The 25,367-nt window shown below is 37.5% G+C and overlaps 1 protein-coding gene across 2 annotated transcripts in view; it reads right to left on the bottom strand.

Moving 5' to 3' along the window:
- USP32 (ubiquitin specific peptidase 32) overlaps nucleotides 1–25,367 on the bottom strand; it is a 135,411-nt gene that overhangs the window by 48,037 nt on the left and 62,007 nt on the right. For both annotated transcript variants that reach the window (XM_041000816.1, XM_041000815.1), the window contains exons 5-15: nucleotides 21,845–22,004; nucleotides 16,319–16,450; nucleotides 14,195–14,302; nucleotides 12,619–12,734; nucleotides 12,051–12,113; nucleotides 11,664–11,747; nucleotides 10,284–10,345; nucleotides 6,331–6,433; nucleotides 3,563–3,746; nucleotides 1,769–1,944; nucleotides 856–996 (exon numbers count right to left, since the gene is read on the bottom strand). In XM_041000816.1, the coding sequence (XP_040856750.1) occupies nucleotides 856–996; nucleotides 1,769–1,944; nucleotides 3,563–3,746; nucleotides 6,331–6,433; nucleotides 10,284–10,345; nucleotides 11,664–11,747; nucleotides 12,051–12,113; nucleotides 12,619–12,734; nucleotides 14,195–14,302; nucleotides 16,319–16,450; nucleotides 21,845–22,004 (1,329 nt within the window). The remainder of the gene's footprint in view (nucleotides 1–855; nucleotides 997–1,768; nucleotides 1,945–3,562; nucleotides 3,747–6,330; nucleotides 6,434–10,283; nucleotides 10,346–11,663; nucleotides 11,748–12,050; nucleotides 12,114–12,618; nucleotides 12,735–14,194; nucleotides 14,303–16,318; nucleotides 16,451–21,844; nucleotides 22,005–25,367) is intronic.

A 25,367-nucleotide genomic window follows, 5' to 3' on the forward strand; every position in this document is an offset into this window, starting at 1 on the left:
CTCAATAAAAAAAAGAATCTTTTCATATACATAGGAATCTTGATGTCAAAAACAGAGTAGCAACAAATGCAAATTCTAAAGTAATGATTCCTAAACCTAAATTTTAATTACTGAAATTATCAGTAACTCAAAATCAACATAGTGGACTAGTGCTAGTTTTTGGAAGTTAATTTACCATATCTCAATTATGTAAAGCATTTTCTAGGTATAAGTAAGTTCTAATGAATACTATAAAAGGAAGAGTAATTCCAGATTACCAAGTAAAATATTATGAGGTATTTTACTGTTTCAACATGTTGAAAGTAGAGTTCAGAATAATGAGCCTGCTGTTTACTATGTAAGCACAGCAAGAGACTTGCTAATATTTTTGTTACATACTGCAAATTCTTTCAGGTATATTAAAGCTTTCAACTTCAAATGACTCATTCCAGTAACAGCAATAATAAAAATTGATTAGCCTTGAATTCCTGTCATCATACATTGGCTCTCAGTCCTCCTTTCTCTCCAATACAAGTTCCACATGATCTTACATGATGACTGTGTTTATGTGGATGACTCATTTAATAGCCTAGTGTCATAATTCCTTTATCTTTATTTAGGCCAGTGATTACTGTTTCAACCTCATGTTTGCCACCCACTCAACATCACTGTATGGTTGGTATCCAATATAATCTCAACAAATGTTGAATGAGTGAATGCAAAAGAACCTAAAATTGTTCAGCTGATCTCAACTGATTTCAGTACTATGTTATCATAAGGTAAGCACAGCTAGTGGAAAGTAAGGCTCAAATGGAAAACAATAGAAGACTCCATTTTTAGCCATTTCATAGATAAGGCACCACTGTACATACTTACTGGTCTAGGTAGGGCCAGGTTTGCTCCATACCAATGATAAAGTGCTCTCCATACAGGTTCAGGGACCATTTCATAATCTCTTCCATGGATCAGTTGTGGAGTTCGTTTTAATCGTCCTCCTTCTAGTGTTAATGATGTAGCCTTAGAAAGAACAAAATGTAAACACTGATTTTAAAAAGACACAGAGAGCAACAGAGACAGAGAACTACCCAACTGCCCACGATGGCTATGGCTAGGCCAAAGCTGAAGCAAGGAACCAGGTACTCGATCCACGTCTTTTCATGTCAGTGACAAGAACCAATCACCCAAGCAAATATTGATGTCTCCAGGCAACTTAGAACCAATAAGATCTGGAGCTAGATATAAAACTTAGGCACTTCCATATAGGGTACAGTTATGGGATTGCTAAGTATTGGCTTGTTGTATTTTTTTATTATGAAATATTTTGTCTTGAAAAAACCTACCTGTGGAAGAATAAACTCACATATCAGTACCTAGAAGTTTCATGTTTCTAGAAAAGCTCAATTTTCTAAAGGATATTTTACTTTTGACTTTCAAACAAGTTATTTTTAAAAACTCAACAAAAATCATTTGGAAAAATCACTGGCGGGCTTGGAAACAATAATACCAGCTTTCACATATTTTTTCAAACGACAAAAAGACTATTTTTGAAAGAAATTTACAAATACCTATGGAGCATTTTCATAGCAGTCATTCTCAAGTAAAAATACTACTTCCAAGGGCCACTATTAAGTCATATTCTCACAGAAATATACATGCAAAGAGGTTTTTCTTAGCAACAGCTAATTTGAACGACCCACCAGCATTCTGCTATGAAATAAAACCTCTCAGATGAAATTTAACTGGCAACCTGGTAAGGAATAACTTTAAGGCTGGAAGTCAAATTACCTACCTTTACTGGTTCTTGAGTTACTAGTGGCTGATTATCAATAGCCCCTGGTTTCTGAGGATTAAGGTGTAACAAAATATTCCCATTGGCGCCTAACAAACATTGGTTGTTATTGTCAGAAGTGTTGTGTTGTCGAGCAAAACACATATCTGCCCCCGGTGAGGCAGAATACAGAAAGCCTGTTGGGAAAAAGAGGATAGGATCTCTTATTTTAGTTTTTACACCCAAATAATATGAACTCAATAACCATGTTTGGGTTAACAATATTATTCTGCTGACAGGTCAGTACAGTGATTCTAGTAACTGTCGAAAAGGCAAGAGATGTGGCTATGAGGTTCGGTTTTCACAAAGTTTCCATTTATTCTTTCTTCCACCTGCAAAAATATTCCAAATACTCTTGGTGTGGTGATAGCAATTATCTAAACAAGCAAAGGAGCTAAAACAAGAACTCCAACAATGACCTATTTGAAAGGAAGGTATGATATTTACAACAGGAAAATGATTAATGACAATTTATGGTTGAATACCTCGGTGATTATTTTTTGGGATTAATTCTCAACTACATGTTAGGGTTAGGTAAACAATCTAGTCATCAAATCACTTTGTAAACTACCCAGGGGACTGCTGAGTCCTTGAGTAACAAAGGTTATATGGTAAGTATACATCAAACAGAACCTTAGACAGGCTCAAGAAATAATCGTGGTGTTAAAGTTACCAGAGTAACTCCAGGACCTCTGAGGCTGTTAAATCTTACTAATGGCAGATAGAGAAAGAGAAAAGCTGTAGGTTCTACAAAGATCCTTATAAGGAAAATGCTATCTCTGTTAAATTTTCTTGCTTAGAAAAGGAAAGTAATTCTCAAAGAGAAAATAACCACAGCGAAACTGAGAACAGGGGTCATCTTAACTCAGTAGGATCACAGAAACCAAAGCATGTGGAAACAGATGGTTTTAGGTAAGCACCAAGAACTGAAGGGAATTACAGGACACACTATGAATTTCTAATATTTTAACAAAATTAAGCCTCAAACTGTGTCCTGAAACATTCATAAAATCTGACGGGGCATTTAATTCAATGAAGAAATACTTAATGGTTAAAGAGAATATTAAAAAGGGAAATTTTTGCTTTCTTTTTTTTTTATTAATTTTAAGATTTATTTTTCTTATTATTTTTTATTGGAAAGGTGGATATACAGAGAGGAGAGATAGAGAGGAAGATCTTCCGTCCGATGATTCACTCCCCAAGTGAGCGCAACGGCCGATACTATGCCGATCCAAAGCCAGGAGTCAGGAGCCTCTTCCGGGTCTCCCACATGGGTGCAGGGTCCCAAAGCTTTGGGCCGTCCTCGACTGCTTTCCTGGGCCACAGGCAGGGAGCTTGATGGGAAGTGGGGCTGCTGGGATTAGAACCAGCGCCCATATGGGATCCCGGGCGTGCAAGGCGAGGACCTTAACCACTTGCGCCACCGCGCCGGGACCAATTTTTGCTTTCTTAAAGACTGTCTTCACAAGCCTAAACTTACTGAAAAAAAAAATCAACTTAATAGCAAGATGGAGAGATGAGATTTGATTAATGACACCAATGAAAATACTTCCATACTGAGATATTCATGGAGAAATGGTATTTTCCTTATAAATTTAATAAAACATCCAAGAATCTTAAAATTGGCTGCTTTATTCAAAACTTATTTGTGTGAGTGGAAGTCTGATGTACAATATTTCATCCCCAATGTCCTATGCTGAAATGGACTCCTTTATGAACTAACCATGACAAAACCTGGAAGGAAGTCATGCTCACCACTGCCAGTGGTTTCCGAAGCTTCAGATGCAGAAGAAACATTGTCTGAAAATTTCTCTTCTGCATTCCCATAGCTGATGCTGCCTCCAACTTCACTCTGTTCCATACAATGTACTGCTGTTCCAAATGAATATTTTCCTCCATTCATAACAGATGATGGCTCAATTACAACAGGGTTGGCATCCTGAAATGATAAAATCATAGTAAGTACAATTTAAAAACATGAAAACTAGGTAGCCCTTTGTTTTCTTAAAAGATTTATTTATCTTTCTTGGAAAGGCAGATTTACTGAGAGAAAAAACAAAGATCTTCCATCCACTGGTTCACTCCCCAAATGACTGCAATGGCCAGAGCTGAGCTGATCCAAAACCAGGTGCCAGGAGCTTCTTCCAGGTCTCTCAGGCGGGTGTAGGGTCCCAAGGCTTTGGGCCATTCTCAACTACTTTCCCAGGCCACGGGCAGGGAGCTGGAAGGGAAGTGGAGTAGCTAGGAAACGAACTGGCACCCATATGGAATCCTGCCAGATATAAGGCAAGTACTTTAATCATTAGGTTACCATGCTCGTTTTTAAAAAACATTTATTATTTTTACTGGAAATCAGATTTACAGAGAAAAGGTGATATATATATACACACACACACACACATATCTGACACTGTCACTTTAAAAAATGTTATTTGTGAGGCAGGCAATGGGTTTAAGCATGTAGGATGCCAGTTTTGGTGCCCACATTCCCAGCTCATGTTTGGTCTGGAGTTTAGCTTGAGTTCCCAAGTTCAGCTTTCCACCTGTGTAGATCTACCAATGTCATAAACCCAAACTGAGCTCTTAGCTCCTGGATTCACACTGCTCTAGGCCCGGTTGTTGCAGACATTTGGAGTGAGTCAGCAGATGAAAGCTCTTTCTTTCTCTTCTCTCCTCCCTCCCTCTCCCTTCCATCCCTTTCTTCCTTCATCTTTCTTCTTTTTTCCTGCCCTCTCTCCCTTACTTTCTTTCTAGCTCTAACTTTCAAATAGATTTAAAAACATTTATTGGGCCCAGAGCGATAGCCTAGTGGCTAAATACTCACCTTGCATAAGCCAAGATCCCAGATGGGTGCCAGTTTGTATCCCTGCCTGCTGCTCTACTTCCCATCTAGCTCCCTGCTACTGGTCAGGAAAGGCAGTCGAGGATGGCCCAAAGCCTAGAGACCCTGCATTCACATGGGAGACCCAGAGAAAGTTCCTGGCTCCTGGTTTCAGATCAGCTTAAATCTAGCTGCTGCAGTCACTTGGACAGAGAATCAGTGGATAGAAGATTTTTCTCTCTGTATCTCTGGCTCGCCCTATATCTGCCTTTCCAATAAAAACAAATACACCTTGGGCCCGGCGGCATGGCCTAGCAGCTAAAGTCCTCACCTTGAATGCCCCAGGATCCCATAGGGATGCTGGTTCTAATCCCAGCAGCTCCACTTCCCATCCAGCTCCCCGCTTGTGACCTGGGAAAGCAGGCCAGCATGGCCCAAAGCTTTGGGACCCTGCATCCACGTGGGAGACCCGGAAGAATTGCTGGTTCCTGGCTTTGGACCGGCATAGCATCAGCCATTGCGCTCACTTGGGGAGTGAATCATCAGATGGAAGATCTTCCTCTCTGTCTCTGCTTCTCTCTGTATATCTGACTTTCCAATAAATAAATAAATCTTAAAAAAAAAAAAAAACAAAAAAACCCCAAATACACCTTAAAAAATTATCTATTTTACTTGAAACTCAGAGTTAGAGAGAGAAGGAGAGAGGAAGAAAGACACAGATCTTCCAATTGCTTGTTAACTCAAATGTTCACAACAGCCAGGACTGGTCTGAAGCCAGAAGACAGGAACTTGTGGGTCTTCTATAATGGCCGTGCTTTCTCAGGCCTTTAATAGAGAGCTGAATCAAAAGTGGAATAACTGGGAATTTAACAGGCAGTCATAGGCGATGCTGGAAGAGCAGGTAGAGGATTAGCCTGCTATCCCACTGCACTGGTCCTCAAATAAAAGTTTTTAAAAAGTTACATGCTTTTAAAATGAAGTTACCTTTAAAAAAATGAGATTATTTATTTTTTTTATTGTAAAATCAGATACACAGAGAGAAGAGACAGAGAGGAAGATCTTGCATCTGATAATTCACTCCCCAAGTAGCCACAACAGCAGGAGCTGTGCCAACCTGAAGCCAGAAGCCAGGAACTTCTTCCAGGTCTCTCTCCCACACGGGCACCGGGTCCCAAGTCTTTGGGCTATTCCTGACTGCTTTCCCAGGCCACAAGCAGGGGGCTGGATGGGAAGCAGGGCTGTTGGGATTAGCTCTGGCACCCATAAGAAATCCCGACATGTGGAAGGCAAGGACTTTAGCCACCAGGCTACAAATTGCCTTTCATTTAGCAAATCATGCGTTACTAATTAATACACATTCAAAAAAGACTGCTATTATTCTGCTTATATTCCTACTGTACCCATCTAAGGTTCCATTACAAGCTGTGACAGTTTTCTACATCTTTCTCCTCATGGGAATGACACTCTTTCCAAGTATTTGTAACAACTAGTGTCTATTTGTTTATTTAAAAAAAGATGTAGAAAGGTTTACGAAGAAAAGGAAATACAGAGACAGACAGAGAAAGACAGAGAGAGAGAGAGAGAGAGGGAAAGACCCTTTAAATCTTTACCTACACTGCAGTATTTTGCTATTGGCTAACAGGTACACAAAGCCTGGCTCAAAATCATGCAATAAACACAGATAAATACAAATAGAACTCACGTATTTGACATATTCTTTCCATTGCTGCCACCACTGCATAGAGATGATAAACCAATTATGACCTGGCTGCAGGCCATATCTGCTCTCTCGTTCTAACCATCCCCTGTATATACAAAAGAATTTCAGTAAACCAAATGACATTGCATAAGACACAAGACAACATCTATAAACTACACTTGAATTTTAAAAAGGAATAAAATATGAAGCATGTCAATGTACACAGGTGATTATCACAATTCTAGTTAGTGAAACATTTTTGTTTCCATTGATTAACCAATTCCAAGATCATGATTAAACATCTTACTGATGATTTAAAGATAGTTTTTGTGAAATAATTTACACAACATGGAACTTATCTGTTTTAAGTGAGTATCAAAATGATTTTGATAATTGCATCTCCAGATGTGTACAGCCACCTTCATAACCAGTTTTAGACTGTTCAGAACATATCAGCTCCTGCAGAGATCTCCTGTACTCTTTTTTAGTTCATCCTTGTTACCACCCTCAGCCTTCAGAAATCACTACTTTCTCTCTCAGATTTGCTTTTTCTGAAATATTCACACAAATGGAATGACACAAAGCATGGCGTTTTACACCTGGCATCTTTTATTTAGCATAATGTCTGTGGAGTTCATTTATGTTGTATCATCTAACAACACTTGTGTTTTAGTACTGAACAGTATACAATTGTATACATATGCCATATTTTGTTTGTCCATACAGCAAGCTAGTGAATATTTTAAACTGTTAAACCAATTTCTGCTGTAGCTGCACCATTTAATATGCACATTAGCAATGTCTAAGTGTTGAAACACAATCTTGCTAACACACTGTCAGCCTATTGTATTACCATTTTTAGTAAGTGTGAAGTAGTGTCCAAATGTGATTGGTAAAGAAATATTTACCAATCATATAATATGAAACTCATGACTTAGAAGCATTGCACTCAATGGCATTCAGTATATTCAAAATGTTGTGCATTCATGTCCTTTAAGTTTTGAAAATTTTAATACACCTCAATTAAAGTAATTTTTCCACATTCTACATTTCCCCTAATCCTTGACTCCCACCTATCTGCATTGTTTACCTATTCTGGATATTGCATATGATGTAATAATATGCATGACTATCTATCTGAAAGGCAGAGAGACAAAGGAAGAGTGAGGGTAGGTAGGAATGGAGATGAGGAGTGAATGACAAGGATGGAAAGGGGGAGAAGGGAAGAGGAAGATATTTTCTATATAATGGTTCACTCCTCAAATGTCTGCCAACATTCAGGGTTAGGCCAGGCCAAAGCTGCTATCCAGGAATCCCATTCTTTTCCATGAGTATCACAGGCTTAAGTATTTGGGCCACCATTTGCTGTTTCCCAAGTATATTAGCAGGGTGCTGAACTGAAGCCAGAAGCCAGAACTCAAGCAAGCACTTCAATATGGGATGCTGACATGGCCTTTGGTGGGTTAAGCCAGGAACTTCTTCCAGGTGTCTCTCCCACACGGGCACCGGGTCCCAAGTCTTTGGGCTATTCCTGACTGCTTTCCCAGGCCACCAGCAGGGAGTTGGATGGGAAGCAGGGCTGCTGGGATTAGAACTGGCACCCATATGGGATCCCACTATGTGGAAGGCTAGGATTTTATGCACTAGGCTACTGTGCCGAGTCCTATTAACTGGTTTTTGCTTTTTTCTGTTAGGTTAGACTTCCAAGTTTTGTTCCATGTATCACAATATTTTCTTGTGGTGAACTGGACATATTTGATGATATATTTTAGCAACTCTGGATTGTATTACCCCCAGATTTTGTTATTGACTTCCTGGACCAACTCTGTATAGTTTATCTCTAAGTATAATATCTTTCAGTGTGAGGCTATTTGGGTTCTTGCTATATGTTTTTCTACATTTTAATTTCGTTGAATGGGTGGTAGCTCTTTTTTGAACAAATGCTTCTCAATTTAGCAAATCCTAAAGCCATTTTTTCATAATCCTGAAATAGATGTTTCCCTGAGCAGTTTTATAGTTGCTTTGAGGTTAGAGGATTTACTGAGTTCTTCACTCTGCTACTCCAGAAATCAAGATATTTAATTTTCCAAAACAACATATTAACTTTGAAATTATAATTGTTTTTTTCTGATAGCAGAAAATCACTACTTTCTCCCAGAAAGTGAATTCCAGCTAAACGTATATTTTTTTAAGTCAAACACTGAGGTAAAACAAAAGCAAACATAAAGAAAACCTCATAGATCAAATAAATCAATTCAGACCAATGATTTTAAAAATAAAAATAAAGCTATAAAATGTGTTAAAAAAATAGCTATAAAAGGTATTACTGGTGCTATTAGTGAAAATGGTCCCGATATTACTTCGTAAGTTTCATGTAATTTTAGGTAAGTTTCTCAATTTTCTAAATTTTAGCTTCCTCTTTTAAAAAACAGATAGTGCTAGTTTTATGCAGTTATTCTGAGCACTGTATGAAATAACACAAGTAGGATATAAGAGCATTTAAGTGTTTTCTTATATTATTTCCTTTGTCAACATATTTTGTTTTACCTAAAAAAGTAGAAAAAAATCAAGACAACATAGTAAAATTATAAAGCTCTCTTCTGAGTATGAAAATTAAAAAGACTACATGAAACTATAGAGTTTTTAACAGATTTTGCTTAACCTTTAAGAAATAACCATTTCAAAACTTAGGATAATCCTTAACTACTTGAAGTGCTTTAAAAATGAAATATTTTTAACTTATTTAAAAGGCAGAGAGTCAGGGACAGAGATCTGTAACAGCTGGCTTATTTCCGAATGCCTGTAATGGGGCTGGACAACACTGAAGCTAGGAACCCAGAACTCACTCCAGGTCTCCCATATAGGTGGGAGGAACTCAATTCCTTGAGCCACCAACTGCTGTCTCCAAGAGTGCACGTTAGCAGAAAATTGCAATTGTGAGTGGAGCACAGAGTTGAAACTAGACGCTGATTGGATGGTTGGAGGGAATGAAGGCATCCTAAGAAGCGGTTTAACAGCTGTGCTAACCTCCTGCCCCCTTCCTTTCAACCAATCTAAATTTTACTGGCTTTGGTGAATATATAACCCTGTTCTCTCAGATAAATCAACCAACTATATTTCAGCAAGCTGCCTTCTACCTAGAAAGCCGAAAAACTTGTATGTGCAATACTTTTAAGCAAAAATTAAGTGGCAAGAAACATACTGAGAGTTTATTCACACAAATGTGTAGTACAATGGTAATACTCTAAGGCAATGAGAGATACTCATAGTGCCAAAAATTGAGCAGTGATAAATGACACAGGCATTTTTATATAACCCAGATATTTCACCGAGAGTATGTATCCTAATAAATCTGTAAAAGATATTAGACATATTATTAAAAATTGCTCAAAATAAGCTTAAAGAAAAATAAATAGAGGATGAACTGAGTTACCATTATTTAAAATTTTACTTAAAGAATTTTATTGATAAAAGCATCACTTTTTATGACTTTTATAAAATGAAAATGAAAGCAAGGAATCAAACAATAATTCAGAATATCCCTATATTTTCAAATTTTATGAACACTCCTATGGACATATATTTAAGTGGTTATATAAATCTGCAAAAACAGACATTATCGGAAATTTTTCTTAGGTCTATTTCCTATTTTTGGTTTTTCTTTCAATAAACATGAGTGACTTTTACAACAAGAGAAATATCATATAAAATGTTATTTTTATTATAGAAATTAGATTTAGTATTCAGTTGAACTCTAATGTTAAATAGAACTTGACTTCCCAACTAATCCAGTTCCAAGGCTAGGAAGATGCTTTTAACAGATGTATTTCGATCTGTAAAACTCTTCGAGGAACAGTGTTTTACTGTGATGATTATTTTAAAATGGGACATGTTATTGCTTAGAAGGAAATATAATTTAGATGTTGGAAACTTCAACTATATAATAAAAAATTTACCGAATAATTTGTCCTTCCTCTTCTGGAGTAGCTGGTCTTAAACCAAGAACTATGTGACAAACCTAGGGAACAAAATGGTAAATCAAATTTTATTGACTAGAGTCAACTTCTAGACTGCATATTTCATATTCTCCTGATGATATCTCTTTAGGAGTAAATACCTCTTTATTTAAAAGGCATACTGAGAGAGACCCAGAGAAAAAGCAATTGAGACAGAGATAGAGAGAGATCTTCAGTTTTCTGCTTCATGCTCTAGGTGGCTGCAACTGCCAGGGCTGGGCCAGGCTGAAGCCAGGATCCAGGAGCTCCATCCTGGTCTCCCACTTGAATGACAGGAAACCCAAATGCTTGAGCCACGTGGTTCTATTTTCCCAGGGATATTTGCAGGAAGCTTGATCACAAGGTTAGTAGTCAAGACTTGAACAAGTGCACAGTGGGATCCCTGCCTCACCTGCCGAGGCTTAATGCTGGCCCCGGGTTAAGCCCCTATTTGCCAGGCTGTTATCCCACACTGGAAGCACTGGTTTGAGTACCTGTTGCTCCACTTTGAATACCAATACCTAACACCAATTTTTAAAATGATTGTACCAATTTATGCCCTCATCAGCAATGTATGAGAGTTCTACTTGCATATTGTCAACTGATGGATATAAGCAGATGCTACAAGGCTTATCAGATCAGCTGTCAGGAAGAGACCAATCTCTAGTCTAACACAGCTGTACTGCAAACTGTTCTTCATCTAAAATGGAAGATCATGATTGATAAAAATGAGAAAACATACACTATTTCCAAAAATCACAACAAAAAAATTCCTGATCCAATTAGAAAAATAAAGGTTGGTAGGCTTGATATTCATTCCTGGTAACTTTTTCTTCTTTCTGAATCTTTTTTGGATCTTCTAAAGAATAAAACTTAAATAAATAAAACTTGCAGCTAAGATAGTATTGTAATGCTCTGAGAAGCTTATAAGCACCTACTTCTTTTCTATTTTTCTATTCATAATTGCCTTACTTAAGAGGAAAGGCTTTTGAAAAAGATAACAAGAAGAAAAATAACAATTATAATGGCTCTTGAAATTTAAATTATTCTCCATAAGCTTATACGTTTCTTTATATTAGTTATATGAGGTTAATATTCTACATTCTGTCTTCCTACTTTCTTTGTTACAACTCTAACAAGCTTTAACAGAAGCTCAGACTCTATCTTACCGTCTCTCAGACCGGGTACAGGATAATACAGATGTTCTGGTTTTTTCATTTGTTTGTTTTATAATCTATGGTTTGGCACTACAGGTATGATACTCTAGCTAGTATATGAGAAAAAAGACATGGAATCACTGATAGTACTACCCTCTGTATCTATCATTTACCTTAAACATACCTGGAAAAGGAGATTCAAAAATTCATTGGCAAGAACATTTTTCACACTCCAGATCTGATAGTCTTCCAGAGTAAGATGGCCCATCTAAAAGACATTAAAAAATACTTTGTATTCCAAGTTTTTTCATGTTTTAAGAGTATATAAATAAAACTTGATATACTAAGCTTCTTGGCCATGTTTCTAAAAGCACACCAGTAGGTTCTAGCAGATGCTACGTGTTCACCTGAAAAGTAGGCCAGATAGTACAAGGGGTATACATAAAGGCATGGAAAATATATAGTATGAAATAACTATCCATGCACTTTACAATGAAATAAAAGCCACACATTTCAACCCAAAGTACATGTCATTTTTAGAAAAAGATACAATAGTCTTTGCTGGACTTACCTTTGTGGTGTCATGTGCATTCAATATGCCTTCTACAATGTCAGAGAGATCCATATGTAACTCCTTTAAAAACAGTACCCCAAAGGAGTAATTAGAAAAGAGTAGCTAGTTTTACTTTATTATTCTGATGGCAAAGTATAAACTGCTGAAATTTTAAAAAAAATTTTTTAAATTATAACACAAATTCTAATATCTGCTTTAAAAATTGAGATGATTTTCCTGTTAATACTTGCTTCTTGGTTTAAGTTTGGCTTACTAAAGTTTAAAGTTCAACTCTTCCCAATTTTGCATTTTTTAAATTTATCTGAAAACCAGAGTGACAGATCTTACATTTGCTGGTTCTCTTCCCAAATACCTGTATAAGTCAGGAACGTAATCTGGATCTGCCCTACATGAGTGGTAAGAGGAGCCAGGACTTGAAGTAGGCATTCCAATGAGGTGCAAGCAACTCAAATGGGTGGACTTAACCATCATACCAAATGCTGACTCCCTCTCTTTTTCTGCCCTAACTCATTCCATTTTACGTTGGAAGTTTATGTGCAACAAGATACATACAATCAGAACTTACAGGGATATCATCGGTGCGGTTGTCCTTCCAGACTTCTAAAAGTGCAACCACCATGTCTCTGAGTTCAATTCTGGAGAGCACTCCATCACGATCAACATCAAACACCTTGAAGCAAACTAACAAAAAGAAACTCTTATGGAGGAAAGGCATCCTTATACCCTAAAGTGTAAGACATTTTATTAGAAAGTGACCTTGTTAACTACATAGTTTTTCAAACAAGTATATTCTGGAGTAGCTCTCTGGAGCAGGTTATATTAAATAATTACAGTCCTTGGAACTTGCAGGACTCTTTGCATATTTCATGAATTGAATCCTCTGAAACATTACCCAGCTCAAGGAGTTCTATCTTCCAGCAAAATCTACAGCTAAATTCCTTACAAACCAAAAGGAAAGGGGGTAAAATCACTCTATAATAAACACCAAAACACATTACTGTTTTTGAGGTGTAAGCATTCTAATTTGGTTTGGAATATTAAAAATGAGTTGTTGTAAAGCTCTTTCTTGTAAAATAGAAATATTCCATATAGAATAAGTTACAAAAAGCTGGTGTATTTCCTACTTTACTTCTGCAATGTCACAATGTATATGTACATTCAAATTTGCAAAGAGCAAGTTCAGTTCTTTAAAGCATTCTTTAACAGGCTAAAAATGAAATAATCAGCAATTTATCAACTCCAAATGATTCTCTATAACTTATTAACCTTTACTGTAAAAATTAAAAAGTTTTTCAATTTGAAAGGTAATAATCTTAATTGAGAAGCATATTTTGTTACTCCTATTTAACATTACATTTAAATGAGAAAAAATCATCTACCATAAACTAACAGCATATAAACAGAATAGAAAGTAATTCATAATTTAAGATTGAAAACTCATTTTATAGAATAATTATGGCATTAAATCAAGTTAGCACAACAATATAATATTATTAACTAAGGTAAAAATATCAAGAAGGGTCTATTTTTTAGAAACACACAAATATAATGATCCTAGTAAAAATATTTGAGTTAAGTCCTAATTAAATGTAAACTGTTGCATTGTCTCAATCATGGATAAAATTTAATAATGCAATGTTTCTTATGTTTCTAAATTAAGCTGTAACAACATCTTAACTACAATAAAAAGAGCATTTTAGCATTTAATATAATTGAATTTAGATCATAAATTCCATAGTGTCAATAAAATATTAATGTGTACAAGTGAAAGAAATTAAGTTGTACTTGAAATTATATAAGACACAAAATCTCTAAATAGACTACTAGAAAATATTTCCTAAATGGTTAAAACTATTTTAAACAGCTCATGGCTGATTGGTCCATTTGTCATTAATTGCAAATTATTCAGGAAAATCAACCCCAGTGTTAATAGCAAAGATTGAAAACGATTCCATAGTACTAAAAAAAGAAAGAAAGAAATATCACTCATCCTTTAAAGGGACCTCAATAAAATATCAATGTGAATATGATATTTGTCAATCTCACAGTTATAAAATTCAAACTGTGTCCACAGATGAATTTACATGGATTCAAGCTGATTTTCCATCTATACTTTCTGTGACAATGTTTAACACACTTACATTTTTGTCTTTCAGCAAGGGGCCCCCTGCAACAGGCTGACAACCCACAAGATATCTCTTTAAAATCTATGTGATTGTCACGATTTTCATCGAAAGCATTAAATAAGCCTATAAAATAGGAAAAGAAAATTAATCACACCAACATATTTTCTAACATGATATGTTTGCAAAAGAAGAAGGAAACCTTTGCATAAACTAGTTGAGTTTCAAAGGTAGGAAGGAAGGAAGAAAAAGAATTATTAGTTCCCAATAGTTGAGAGAATATTTTTTTCCTCTGTTGGTAGACTGAAATGTGATCCTAGCAGAAAATGTGACTATTTGGTTATATCTGCATGGATCTTTCTTACAGCAATACTTACAGCTAAAAATGTCCATATTTCAAAAGTTAACAAATAAAAAGAACCAGAAAATAATCAGAAAGTGCAATGACTATCTTTAAAAGACACTTAGGTGAAAAAGAAAAAGTAAAGTTGAACTGCTTATGAAATACTCAAAGATAAACCATAGTATAATTAATAAGATCCACCAAAGCTCTTTCATGAAGTGAAGAAAAAAAGCAGAGAAGGATTTTTATTACAGCATGCATTCTAGACTATTTAATTTTTATGCATGGATATTTGAAATTTCAAAACTCAAAGAGAATTTAATCCTGTGATTTTTCAAACATTTTCGAGAAACAAATTAAATAATTGTGTTTTCAGATGAAATGGGATATTAGTCTCCAATTCTAAAAAGATAAAAATTACACTGTTGATGCAAACTGAAATCCAGAGCCCCTCCATTTCTGGATCCCCTAACAGGTACTTCTAACTAACTTAGGAATCTGAAGAATACAGATCATACAATCCCTGAATCCAATTCAGAGTTCTATCTCAAGATTAGAAAACTGAAACTTCAAAAAGAAGTAACAGGCTAGTGTGATGGCACAGCGGGCTTATGATGATGGCTCCTCTCATCAGAACACAGATGTGAATTGTAGCTACTCTACCACTGATCCAGGCTCCTGCTGCTGTGCTTGAGAAGGCATCCCAAGTGCCTATGCTCCTGCTAACTACATCCTGGGAGACCAGGGTGGAGTTTCTGGCTGCAGCCTGGCGCAGCGTGAATGTTGTGACCATCTGAGGAGTGAACCAGTAAAAAATATTTCTCTGTCTCTTCCTCTCTGACCATTTCTCTTACAAATAAATACATAAATCTCAAAACAAAACAAAAAGGGTGGGAGTGGGAAATGAATTTGGGACCTGCATCACCAGCATGCTGTATGGTCATCAGTTTGTGTCAGCTGCTCAACTTCCCATCCAGCTCCCCGGGGAAGTTATTTTTATGATGCCACTCACAATTACTCTTAGGTTTTAAAAAAAAGTATCTGCAATAAGTTTAGAGCTAGAGGGAATAGTCTTCTGTAGAAATTTAACTTTTTTTTCACCGTGGGGAGAGATACAGCCGTGGCATCTTCTATGAAAGAAAACAAGTAGTGGCATGCTAGCTGAGAAAGAGATGTGGAAATGTGGAACTCTGCACATTCAGTAGCTACCACCACTATTCCTACACCATCTGCTATGGTACTTTAGAAGAGCACAATTTCAGAGCTAGTGCAGTGTCACAGCACGCTAATCTTCTGCCTATGGAACCGTCATCCCATATGGGCATTAGCTTTAGTGCTGGGTGCTTCACTTCTGATTCGGCTCCCTGCTAATGGCCTAGGAAAGCAGTGGAGGATGCACTTGGCTCCCAGTTTTGGACCAGCCCAGTTCTGATTGTAACAGCTGTTTGGAGAGTAAACCAGTGGATTGAAGACCTTTCTTATCTCTGTAGCTCTATCAAGTAAAATAAAATATTTAAAATAAAAGAGCACAATTTGATAAACCCTAATTTGGTCAAATCCACTTATATATAAGGATATTCAGGTGTAGAGAGTTAGAGTGACGCATAAAAAATTTTCAGGTAGGATATGAAGCTAAAAATTATCATCTTAATTTCCATTTTTATTTTTTACCCCACTATACTATTTGTAAGAAACCTAAATCTTTAAGAAAATAGCATGTTACGAGTTAAAATGGCTGGCTACAAAGAAGGGTTCAGGTGTTTACTAATGAATATTTGTAGAAAATGTTTGAGTCCTACCTTCACTTAGAGATGGACGAATAGGTGGTGAAACCAATGGGCCAAATGTCTCTAAATCAAATCTTCCAGTCCGGGATTGAGCCTTTAGCAACCAATAACGTTTCTCAAGATCAATGATGTCTGATTCTTCCACTGAGAGTCAAAATAAGCAAACTTAGTTACAAACCTCAGATTTCTCTTCTGGTAATTTGCTTATACTGTTATTGTATTTTCCAAGGATATAATTTTCCATTTCAATTACTAAAACAGATCATGATCAAACAAAAAATCTGAAAAACAAATCTACCATATGTAAACTAGTAGAACAATGAAATAAAAATGAATAAAACCCAAGATGCTTTAAAACAGATCTGCATTACTAGGCTGCTGAAGTCTATCATGTAAAGTAATGTACGACTGAATGATTTCTTCTGGACTTCCAATATAACTTCTGCCTACCCATTTTTGTTTGCATTCAGTCTTCATCTTGGATTTAAAGTTTCTATGTACATTTCCTCTCCTGGCCAGATCATTTATACAGGACACATAGCAGGATACACACCCGAGTAATCTTATCAATACGTTGCAGCATTTACACATTCAATACTTAACAATTAAATGGAAAAAATATGGTAAAGAATGTTATAAGTCAATAAATGGCAGAAGAGTTGGGAGTGGAATTTACTATGTGGACAGGTAACTCAATATAAATCAAGAATTACACTTTACCACAACTACTGCTACCATTCTAAAACAATCATTAGCATTATAATTTTTATTTTGCAAGTATAAAAATTGTGTTACTACTTGTAGCTTAATCTTCAAATTTGTATTATTTGTTGATTTACATATACTAGTAATACATTTCATTACATGAAAAGAGAAAAATGAAAAGTAAAAAGTGTAATTTGCAGGTTTTCACATAACTGTAATCATAGCAGTACTTCTACTTAACTTGCTATAATCCAGGTTGTTCGGGAAGTTTATTTCCAATGTTTTTATTCCATAATTGATACCATCATGTGAGCTCTCAAATTATACAAAATCCTATTTCATAACTTTGCATAATCAATAGGGTAAGTTCATATTTTAATTTTGCCAAAACATCATTCAGAAAGAATACTAAATTTTTCATAGAGGAATACACAACAAAACATGTAGCTTTTCTTTTTTTAGCCAAACAACCAAACTACATTCTTACCTCCTGATAAGTGAAAATTTTTGCAAAGGCCCAATTACTTTGAAATAGTAACTAATCTTTATTTTATTATTCAAAACTTTAAAATAACTAAAATTTCTACTTAAACTGTATCTATTCAATTCATACTCAAGTATTTGTTACATGTGTGCTAAAGTTCACTATATTATCATTGATATCCACATATGAATAAATTGCTGGGAAGAGAGAGTTCAACTAACTTTATTTTCTCTTACCGAAGTTAGAGCAGGTAATTTCAGCAGTTACTATTTCTAATTACAATCTATATATCAATATCAAATCTTCTAACTATTGGCTAAATAAGAACGACTTTATCACCCACCTATATGTACAATTTTTTCTGGGTCACAAAATTGACATATCATACTCTCAACATTCTGCACAGCTCCTGGCCTGTGCTTTGGGCCAAATCAAATTTCATCTCACCAAAGGCTCCAGCTTCCAGATTAGTTCTTTTGCATCAGAAATGGCTCCTCATCAAAAACAGTCAGGCACAACACTCAAAGTGTTATCATACAGTAACACAAGCTGTTAACATGTCTTCAGATAGCAACCTGCTCTCAGGAACAATGACCTGACTTGGACTCAAAATGGCGATAAGCCTTAAGTCACTACTAATAGATAAGAGGATAATGCAGGAAGACATGCAGATTTACTCTGCAGTTTACAGTCTAAGAATCACTGAAGTATTTTTTCTTACTGAGAGACTTTAACATTGTAAACTGAAATGTCATAGGAAACATAGCTATATGTACTTATATATGTATATTCTTACTTGAGACAAATGCTAAAACAAATAGGGACAGTAAAAATTTATTTAATATGAAAAGAGAATAACCAAGTGAATTACATGGTTCTAAAATTTACCCAAAATATGACATGTATTCTTTCAAAATTCCAATTCTACTATCCAAAGAAATCATTGAGTTATCAGATTTACTTGCTCTTATAGTACACTGAAGGGAAACTTGACAAACTCTTTCTCAATTTATTTCAAAACATATTTATAACAAAAGCAAGCACATCTATTTTCTTCCAAAAACAGCTGAATTCTACAAAAGACTATGATCAGCATTTAGGAAAATAAATATCAACAATAGTTCTTTAAAAAATTCCAAGACTTCTACTACCCACGTGGGTGCAGGATCCCAAGGTTTTGGGCCGTCCTCGACTGCTTTCCCAGGCCACAAGCAGGGAGCTGGATGGGAAGTGGGGCTGCCGGGATTAGAACCGGCGCCCATATGGGATGCTGGCATGTGCCAGGCAAGGATTTTAGCCACTACGCTATCGCACTGGGCCCAAGACATCAATTTTGAATTTTTTAGCCAAAAGTAGAATGAGAATTTATAGGCAATACAAATCATAGTCATAGTAATGTAAGGTGACCTCTGTTGAATTTCTTTAAGAAAATTAACAGTAACTCTGACTCTGTAATAATGCTTTCATAGTAAGACCCACTGAAAAAGTAGCCTCTTGACCAAGGCTAATAACTGTTTAGTTGTCTACTGAACTAGCTTACTGTTGATTCCTTATTACTCTAAACTGTAAAATAAAAGCAATCAAATGCTAGGAAAAACACTTTATTCCCACACATTTACTCATCTATTATCCTCTATTAGAAAATGCCTTGATCCTTGGGGACTGTGTTGTACAGTGGGTTGAGCCACTACTTTGCAATAAAGGCATGCATGTCAGAGTGCTGATTAAGTGCCAGCTGTTCTAATTCCCACCTAGCTCCCTGCTAACGCTCATAGTGATGGATACAAGGGCTTGGGCTTATGTCACACATGTGAGGGACAAAGATAAGAAAACAGGCGTGGGTCCCCAATTCCTGGAAGTTGCTACCCTTTCCTAGAAAATAAGATCATTTTCTACCCAAATATTAACACATTTGTCAGGCCCCATAAAGGAACACAATAGGGTTGCTCTGTTTTCACAGAAGCCTGCTGTTCGCCATTTTAATAAAGCCCTCTGGTTTTCAGTTTGTTGCCTTAAGTCTGAAGCCTCCTCAAAGAACACTTCTCAGCCTGTGGTAGCCAAAAAAGAGTTTCTAACTGTCTGGTGTCAATATTATTTAACTAATTACCTCCAAATATCTAACCATGCAAGCTTCAGTACCCCTGCCGAATTTTTATTTGAATTTTTATTTGAAAGGCAGATTTACAGAGAGACACACACACAGAATCTTTTACCACTGGTTCACTCCTCAATTATTTGTAACAGCTGGAGCTGAGACAATCTGAAGCCAGGAGCCAAGCGATTCTTCTCACACATGTGTGTAAGAGGCCAAGGATCTGAGTCATCCTCTGCTGTTCTCCTGGGTCATGAGCAGGGAACTTATGGATTAGAAATGGAACGGCTGGGGCTAGAACCAGGGTTCATATGGGATGCTGGTACTATGGGCAGAGGAGTAGCCTGTTGTGTCACCACATTGATCTTGCTTCCTTAAATATTTAAAAATCACAACTAATTTCTCACCTAAAAATATAGTATGTCTGAACAGTCACATACACCAAGGTTGTTAAACCTACTCAAACATGATGATTTATCTTGGTCCTTTCTCCATGATAGTTTCAGTTCTGTATCTCCAAAACAATTATCCTCCCTACTCTTGAATACAGTCAGTATTTAAAAATCATGACTACTGGCTGAAATTTCTCAACCCAGTTCAATGCAGTATCATGCATTTACTCCAGTATCATAGGAAAAACTTCCTTATACTCAAAGGCCTGCAGCTACTATGGAGAAATAGTCATTTCCAACTGCCTCTAATGTAAGACATAAAACAATCTACTGCTTCAATTAAAACATGAATTTCCTACAGATATGTACTTAATTCAAATTTAAAAATACAGAGATCAGATGCCAGAAGAGGCTGAGAATGAGCTGGGCTTTGGTAACAAGAAGCATTTAAAGAGGTGGGAGTGTGGTATAGCAGTTAAGATGATACTTGGGTCACCCACATGACTTTTCGAAATACGTGGGTTCAAGTTCGGATCTTCATTAACTCCAGCTTACTGCTAATGTTTAGTGTGGAAGGCAGGCAGTGACAACTATGGCAGTCAGGTCCCTGAACTCACATGTGAACTACTGAGTGCTGGCTCCGGGCCTGGGCGTGACCCAGCCATGCTAATGCGAGCATGCAAGGTGTGAAGCAGAGGAAAGGTGCAACGTCTGTCTGTCTCTCCGCACTTTTCAAATAAGTAAAAAAGTATTATTTTTAAAATATGAAGTACTGACGCTGGCATCCCAGATCACAATGCCCATTTGAGTTCCAAATATGCTTCTTCAGATCCAGCATGAGGAGGTCTTCAAAAAGCATTCATTTAAGATACCACCTCACAGACAGCTGCTTAACCTACTATGCTACAACGCTGGCCTCCCTGGGGACTTTCTGAGGTATTCTGTAGAATGAAAATGGGGGAGGGCCCAGAGCCATAACCTAGTGGCTAAATCCTTGCCTTGAAATCACCAGATCCCATATGGGCACCAGTTCAGTTCCCTGCTTGTGGCCTGGGAAAACAGCAAAGGATGACCCAAAGGCTTGAGATCCTATACCTATGTGGGACACCTGTAAGAAACTATTGGCTTCTGGCTTCAGACTGGGGCAGCTGCAGCCGTTGCAGCCACTTGGGGAGTAAATCATCAGACAGATGACAAATCATCTACCTCTCTGTATATCTGACTTTCCAATACAAATAAATAAATCTTAAAATAAATTTAAAAGGGCATCATACAATATCATATAAGCATTTAAGAGATGCAGAAAGGCAGGATTAAGATTTATCATAAGCAAAAGCAGCATGTAGCAAGAAATACTGTGGAAGGTAACGCTCTGGCCTGGTCATGGTTCTGAATCCTGTCACTTCAAAATTGTCATCACCTGATCTCACTTGGGTGCAGGGTCTTTGCAGATCTAAAGCGGTAAGGGTCTTGAGGTGAAATACTCAAAGGAAAGGTCATCTGAATAGGAAAAAACAGAATGGATTTGTCCTGCCCTGCCTAGGAATTCTTGGGGTCAGCAAATACAACAGGGGGAACACAGAACTGTTAACACTTTCATTTGCATGGCTCAAACTTTGAGGCATGAAGTTTCTCCTATTTCAGATTATGCCTTGTAGCAATATGTATCAGCAGCCCTAGGAAACTAATCTGGGCAGGGTAGGAACAAACTGCAGGAGAGAGATATTTCCCATGCCCCAGGATTTCACTTCATCATACTTTGGAAGAAAAACATACTAAAAAATTGATAAGCAAATCCCCCATTTAACTCCCAAGCAATTATATTTAAAGATGAGCAGGAAAAAAAATGTCATGCCATTACTTACAATGTGTGACTCCAGCCAAAGTTTGGTAGAAAGTAGGAGTGTCACTATCATCTGTGAGGGTGACATACACACCTCCGGACAGCAGCCAACGGGAGAAGGTAAAAGCATCTTTGTTTAGAAGCAGCCAATTTCTAAACTTTTCATAATTTACCTTTTCACCCTAAAATTAAAATAAGAAAACATGATTAGTCACATATAAAAGTAGATGTACGGGCCCGGCGCGGTGGCACAGTGGTTAAGGTCCTCGCCTTTGCACGCCCAGGATCCCATATGGGCGCCGGTTCTAATCCCGGCAGCCCCACTTCCCTTCCAGCTCCCTGCCTGTGGCCTGGGAAAGCAGTCGAGGACGGCCCAAAGCTTTGGGAACCTGCACCCAGGTGGGAGACCCGGAACAGGCTCCTGGCTTCGGATCGGCATAGTATCGGCCCGTTGCGCTCACTTGGGGAGTGAATCATCGGACGGAAGATCTTCCTCTCTGTCTCTCCTCTCTGTACATCCGCCTTTCCAATAAAAAAATAATAAAAATAAATCTTAAAAAAAAAAAAGTAGATGTACAACCTGAAATTTGCTGTTTAAAATTGCAGGATATATATAATTCGAAAATTAAGCTGGTTTTAAAAATAATTCTTGGGCTTGTGCTGTTGTTACAGCGAGTTAAGCCATATATGCTAATTCGAGTTCCAGCTGCACCACTTCTGATCCAGCTCCCTAATGCACTTGGGAAGGCAGCAAGGATGACTCAAATGTATAGACAAGACCCACGTGGGAGACCCACAAGAAGCTCCACTCTTGGCTTCAGTCTGGCTTAGTCATGTCTGTCGCAGCCATCTGGGGAGTGAACCAGCAGAAAGAAGTTATGTCTTGCTGTCTCTCTCTAACTGCCTTTCTAATAAATCTTGAAGAAATTGGGTTTAAAGCTCCATTTGCATAAAACATGCATACACTAACTGAAAACTATTCATCAATACATTAACATCATCTGCTGATTATAAGAAGTGACATTTTGGGGTCCGTGTTGTGGCACACCAGGTTAAGCTGCAGCCTGTGATGTCAGCATTCCATTTGGGTGCTGTTTGGACTCCAAACAGTCCAATTTCAATCGAACCCACTGCTAATGACTCAGACACAGCAGCAGAAGATGGCCCCAAAATTTGGGTCCCTGACCACATGGAAGAACCAGGTGCAGATCATGGCCCCTGGCTTTGGCCTAGATCAGTCTTGATCATTACAGCACTTGGGGAGTGAATCAAAGAATAGAAAATTCTCTGTCACTATTTCAAGTAAGGAAATATGTAAATCTTAAAAAGAAAAAAAAAACCCAAAAAATACTATCAGCCAACAGGGACAGATCATTCTTATTTAAGAACAACCATTTCTGTAGGCCCAGAGCGGTTCAAGCTCTTGTCTTGCAAGTGCCAGGATTCCAAATGGGTGTCATTTTGTATCCTGGCTGCTCTGCTTCCCATCCAGCTCCCTACTGTGGCCTGGGAATTCCCAAAGCCTTGGGACCCTACACCTGAGTCAGAGACTCAGAAGCAGCTCGTGGCTCCTGCCTTCAGGTCTGCTCAGCTCAAGCCACTGGGGCCATTTGACGAGTGAACCAAAGGCTGGAAGATCTTTCTGCCTTTCCTTCTCTCTGCAAATCTGACTTTCCCACAAAAAAAAAAAAAAAAAAAAAGGTCATTTAAAATTTAAACTACAATAAAGTAAGACATCACTCAGAAATAATACGTAAAGATATCAAATGGTTGAATCAGGTAACATTAGCCCATTTATAATGTTGAATCTTACTGTTCGTTTTTGTTTTGTTTTTACTAACTGTAGTGATGTAGTCAGCTAGCTCAACTTGGAAGCCACTCCTTCTCACCAGACAGGTGTTCCCTCCTGCCCACCTGTGACTCACCTATCATCTGAGAGGGTAGTATTGCATTGTTGTGTAATCACTCCCCTCACTAGCCCTGAAAAAGGCTCCTGACAGGTAGGGGCTCACTCTCTTGGTCATATGCTCCTTTGCTCTGGCACTCCAACTCTTGGCTTCCCCATTACCTCTGACAACTGTTATCTTTTGAGAATGATGTGTGTGTGTGTGTGTGTGTGTGTGTGTGTGTGTGTATTCCTCACCCTCTGCTTACTGCTTGGGTGGGACAATGAAGATAGCAATGCTAAGATGCTCTGAAATTCTAATTTATGTACCATCATGAATTCCAGGAGAGGTGAGGCTTAGTAATAGTGGAATGTGGGCAGAGAAACCAGGGAGGGGTCAATGTCTGTACCTTTGTAAGTTGCAAGTCTCTTAGGATAATTTATATTGTTTGGGGAAGCTGGGACATGGGCCTTTAGCTTAATGGATGGAATTCACGGCAATTACCATTTGTTCCACTTGGAACAAATGATTGGATTGATTGGATTGCCACATGGACTTGTTATTTGTTACTTCTAGTGGGCCCTGTTATCACCAAGTTTGGTTATAAAGACTCCTTAATAAACCTTAGACATGTCTGGTGTGATCTCGCTTGCACCCTGTAATACAACTACAGGTATCTACCAATTCTAATAGCCATATATTTGAACCTTCTAAACCTATTTCTTTGATTTTGTTCCAAAGGGATTGTCATTAACAACATAAACTCATTTTTACACAAGGCCACTGTTTTCGATTAAGCTGCTTTACCAGGACCTAAAAGATCACACCAAAAATTAAAATAGAGTCAACCACAATGAAGTTTTAGGTCACAAGACTGAAACAACTGTTAAATGATCTTAGCAGAAATTAGAAGAGGGAGGGTATCAGATTTTGCAAACACTAGTTTGCAAGTAGCAGTATAACAAAGTTCTATCTGCTTTAGTTCTGAGATGCGAACCTGAAGTTTCCTGATGTCAGTTAACCGGGCACATTTCAACTGTTCCCACAATTCAAGCAAAAAAAGTAACTTTAAAATGACCAATGCAGTCTTGGTTTGTTTAGCTTCCCTCTGATAAAACCAATCTCTTCTGCTCAGCACAATGCAAAAATAAATCCAAGGAAAGTGTTCAAACTAGGGGCCGGTGCCATGGTCTAGTAGGCTAAGCTTTTCCTGAGGCACTGTCTCCACTTTTGATCTAGTTCCCTGCTTATAACTTGGGAAAACAGCAAAGGATCGCTCAAGTTCCTGGGTTTTCACACATATGTGGGACATCCAGAAGAAACTTGTAGCTCTTGCCTCCAGCTGTTATGGCCATGTGGGGTGTGAACCAAAGGAAGGAAGATTTCTCTTGCTCTGTAACTCTGCCTTTCAAATAAAAGTAAATATGTCTCTTTTTAAAAAAGATTTATTTTTATTATTTTTTTTTTATTGGAAAGGTGGATATACAGAGAGGAGAGACAGAGAGGAAGATCTTCTGTCCGATGATTCACTCCCCAAGTGAGCGCAACGGGCTGATGCTATGTTGATCCGAAGCCAGGAGCTTCTTCCGGGTCTCCCACGCGGGTGCAAGGCCCCAAGACTTTGGGCAGTCCTCGACTGCTTTCCCAGCCACAAACAGG

Source organism: Ochotona curzoniae, unplaced genomic scaffold, assembly GCF_017591425.1.
Source record: "Ochotona curzoniae isolate NIBS_2020 unplaced genomic scaffold, NIBS_Ocur_1.0 scaffold_2453, whole genome shotgun sequence".
Classification (NCBI taxonomy): domain Eukaryota; kingdom Metazoa; phylum Chordata; class Mammalia; order Lagomorpha; family Ochotonidae; genus Ochotona; species Ochotona curzoniae.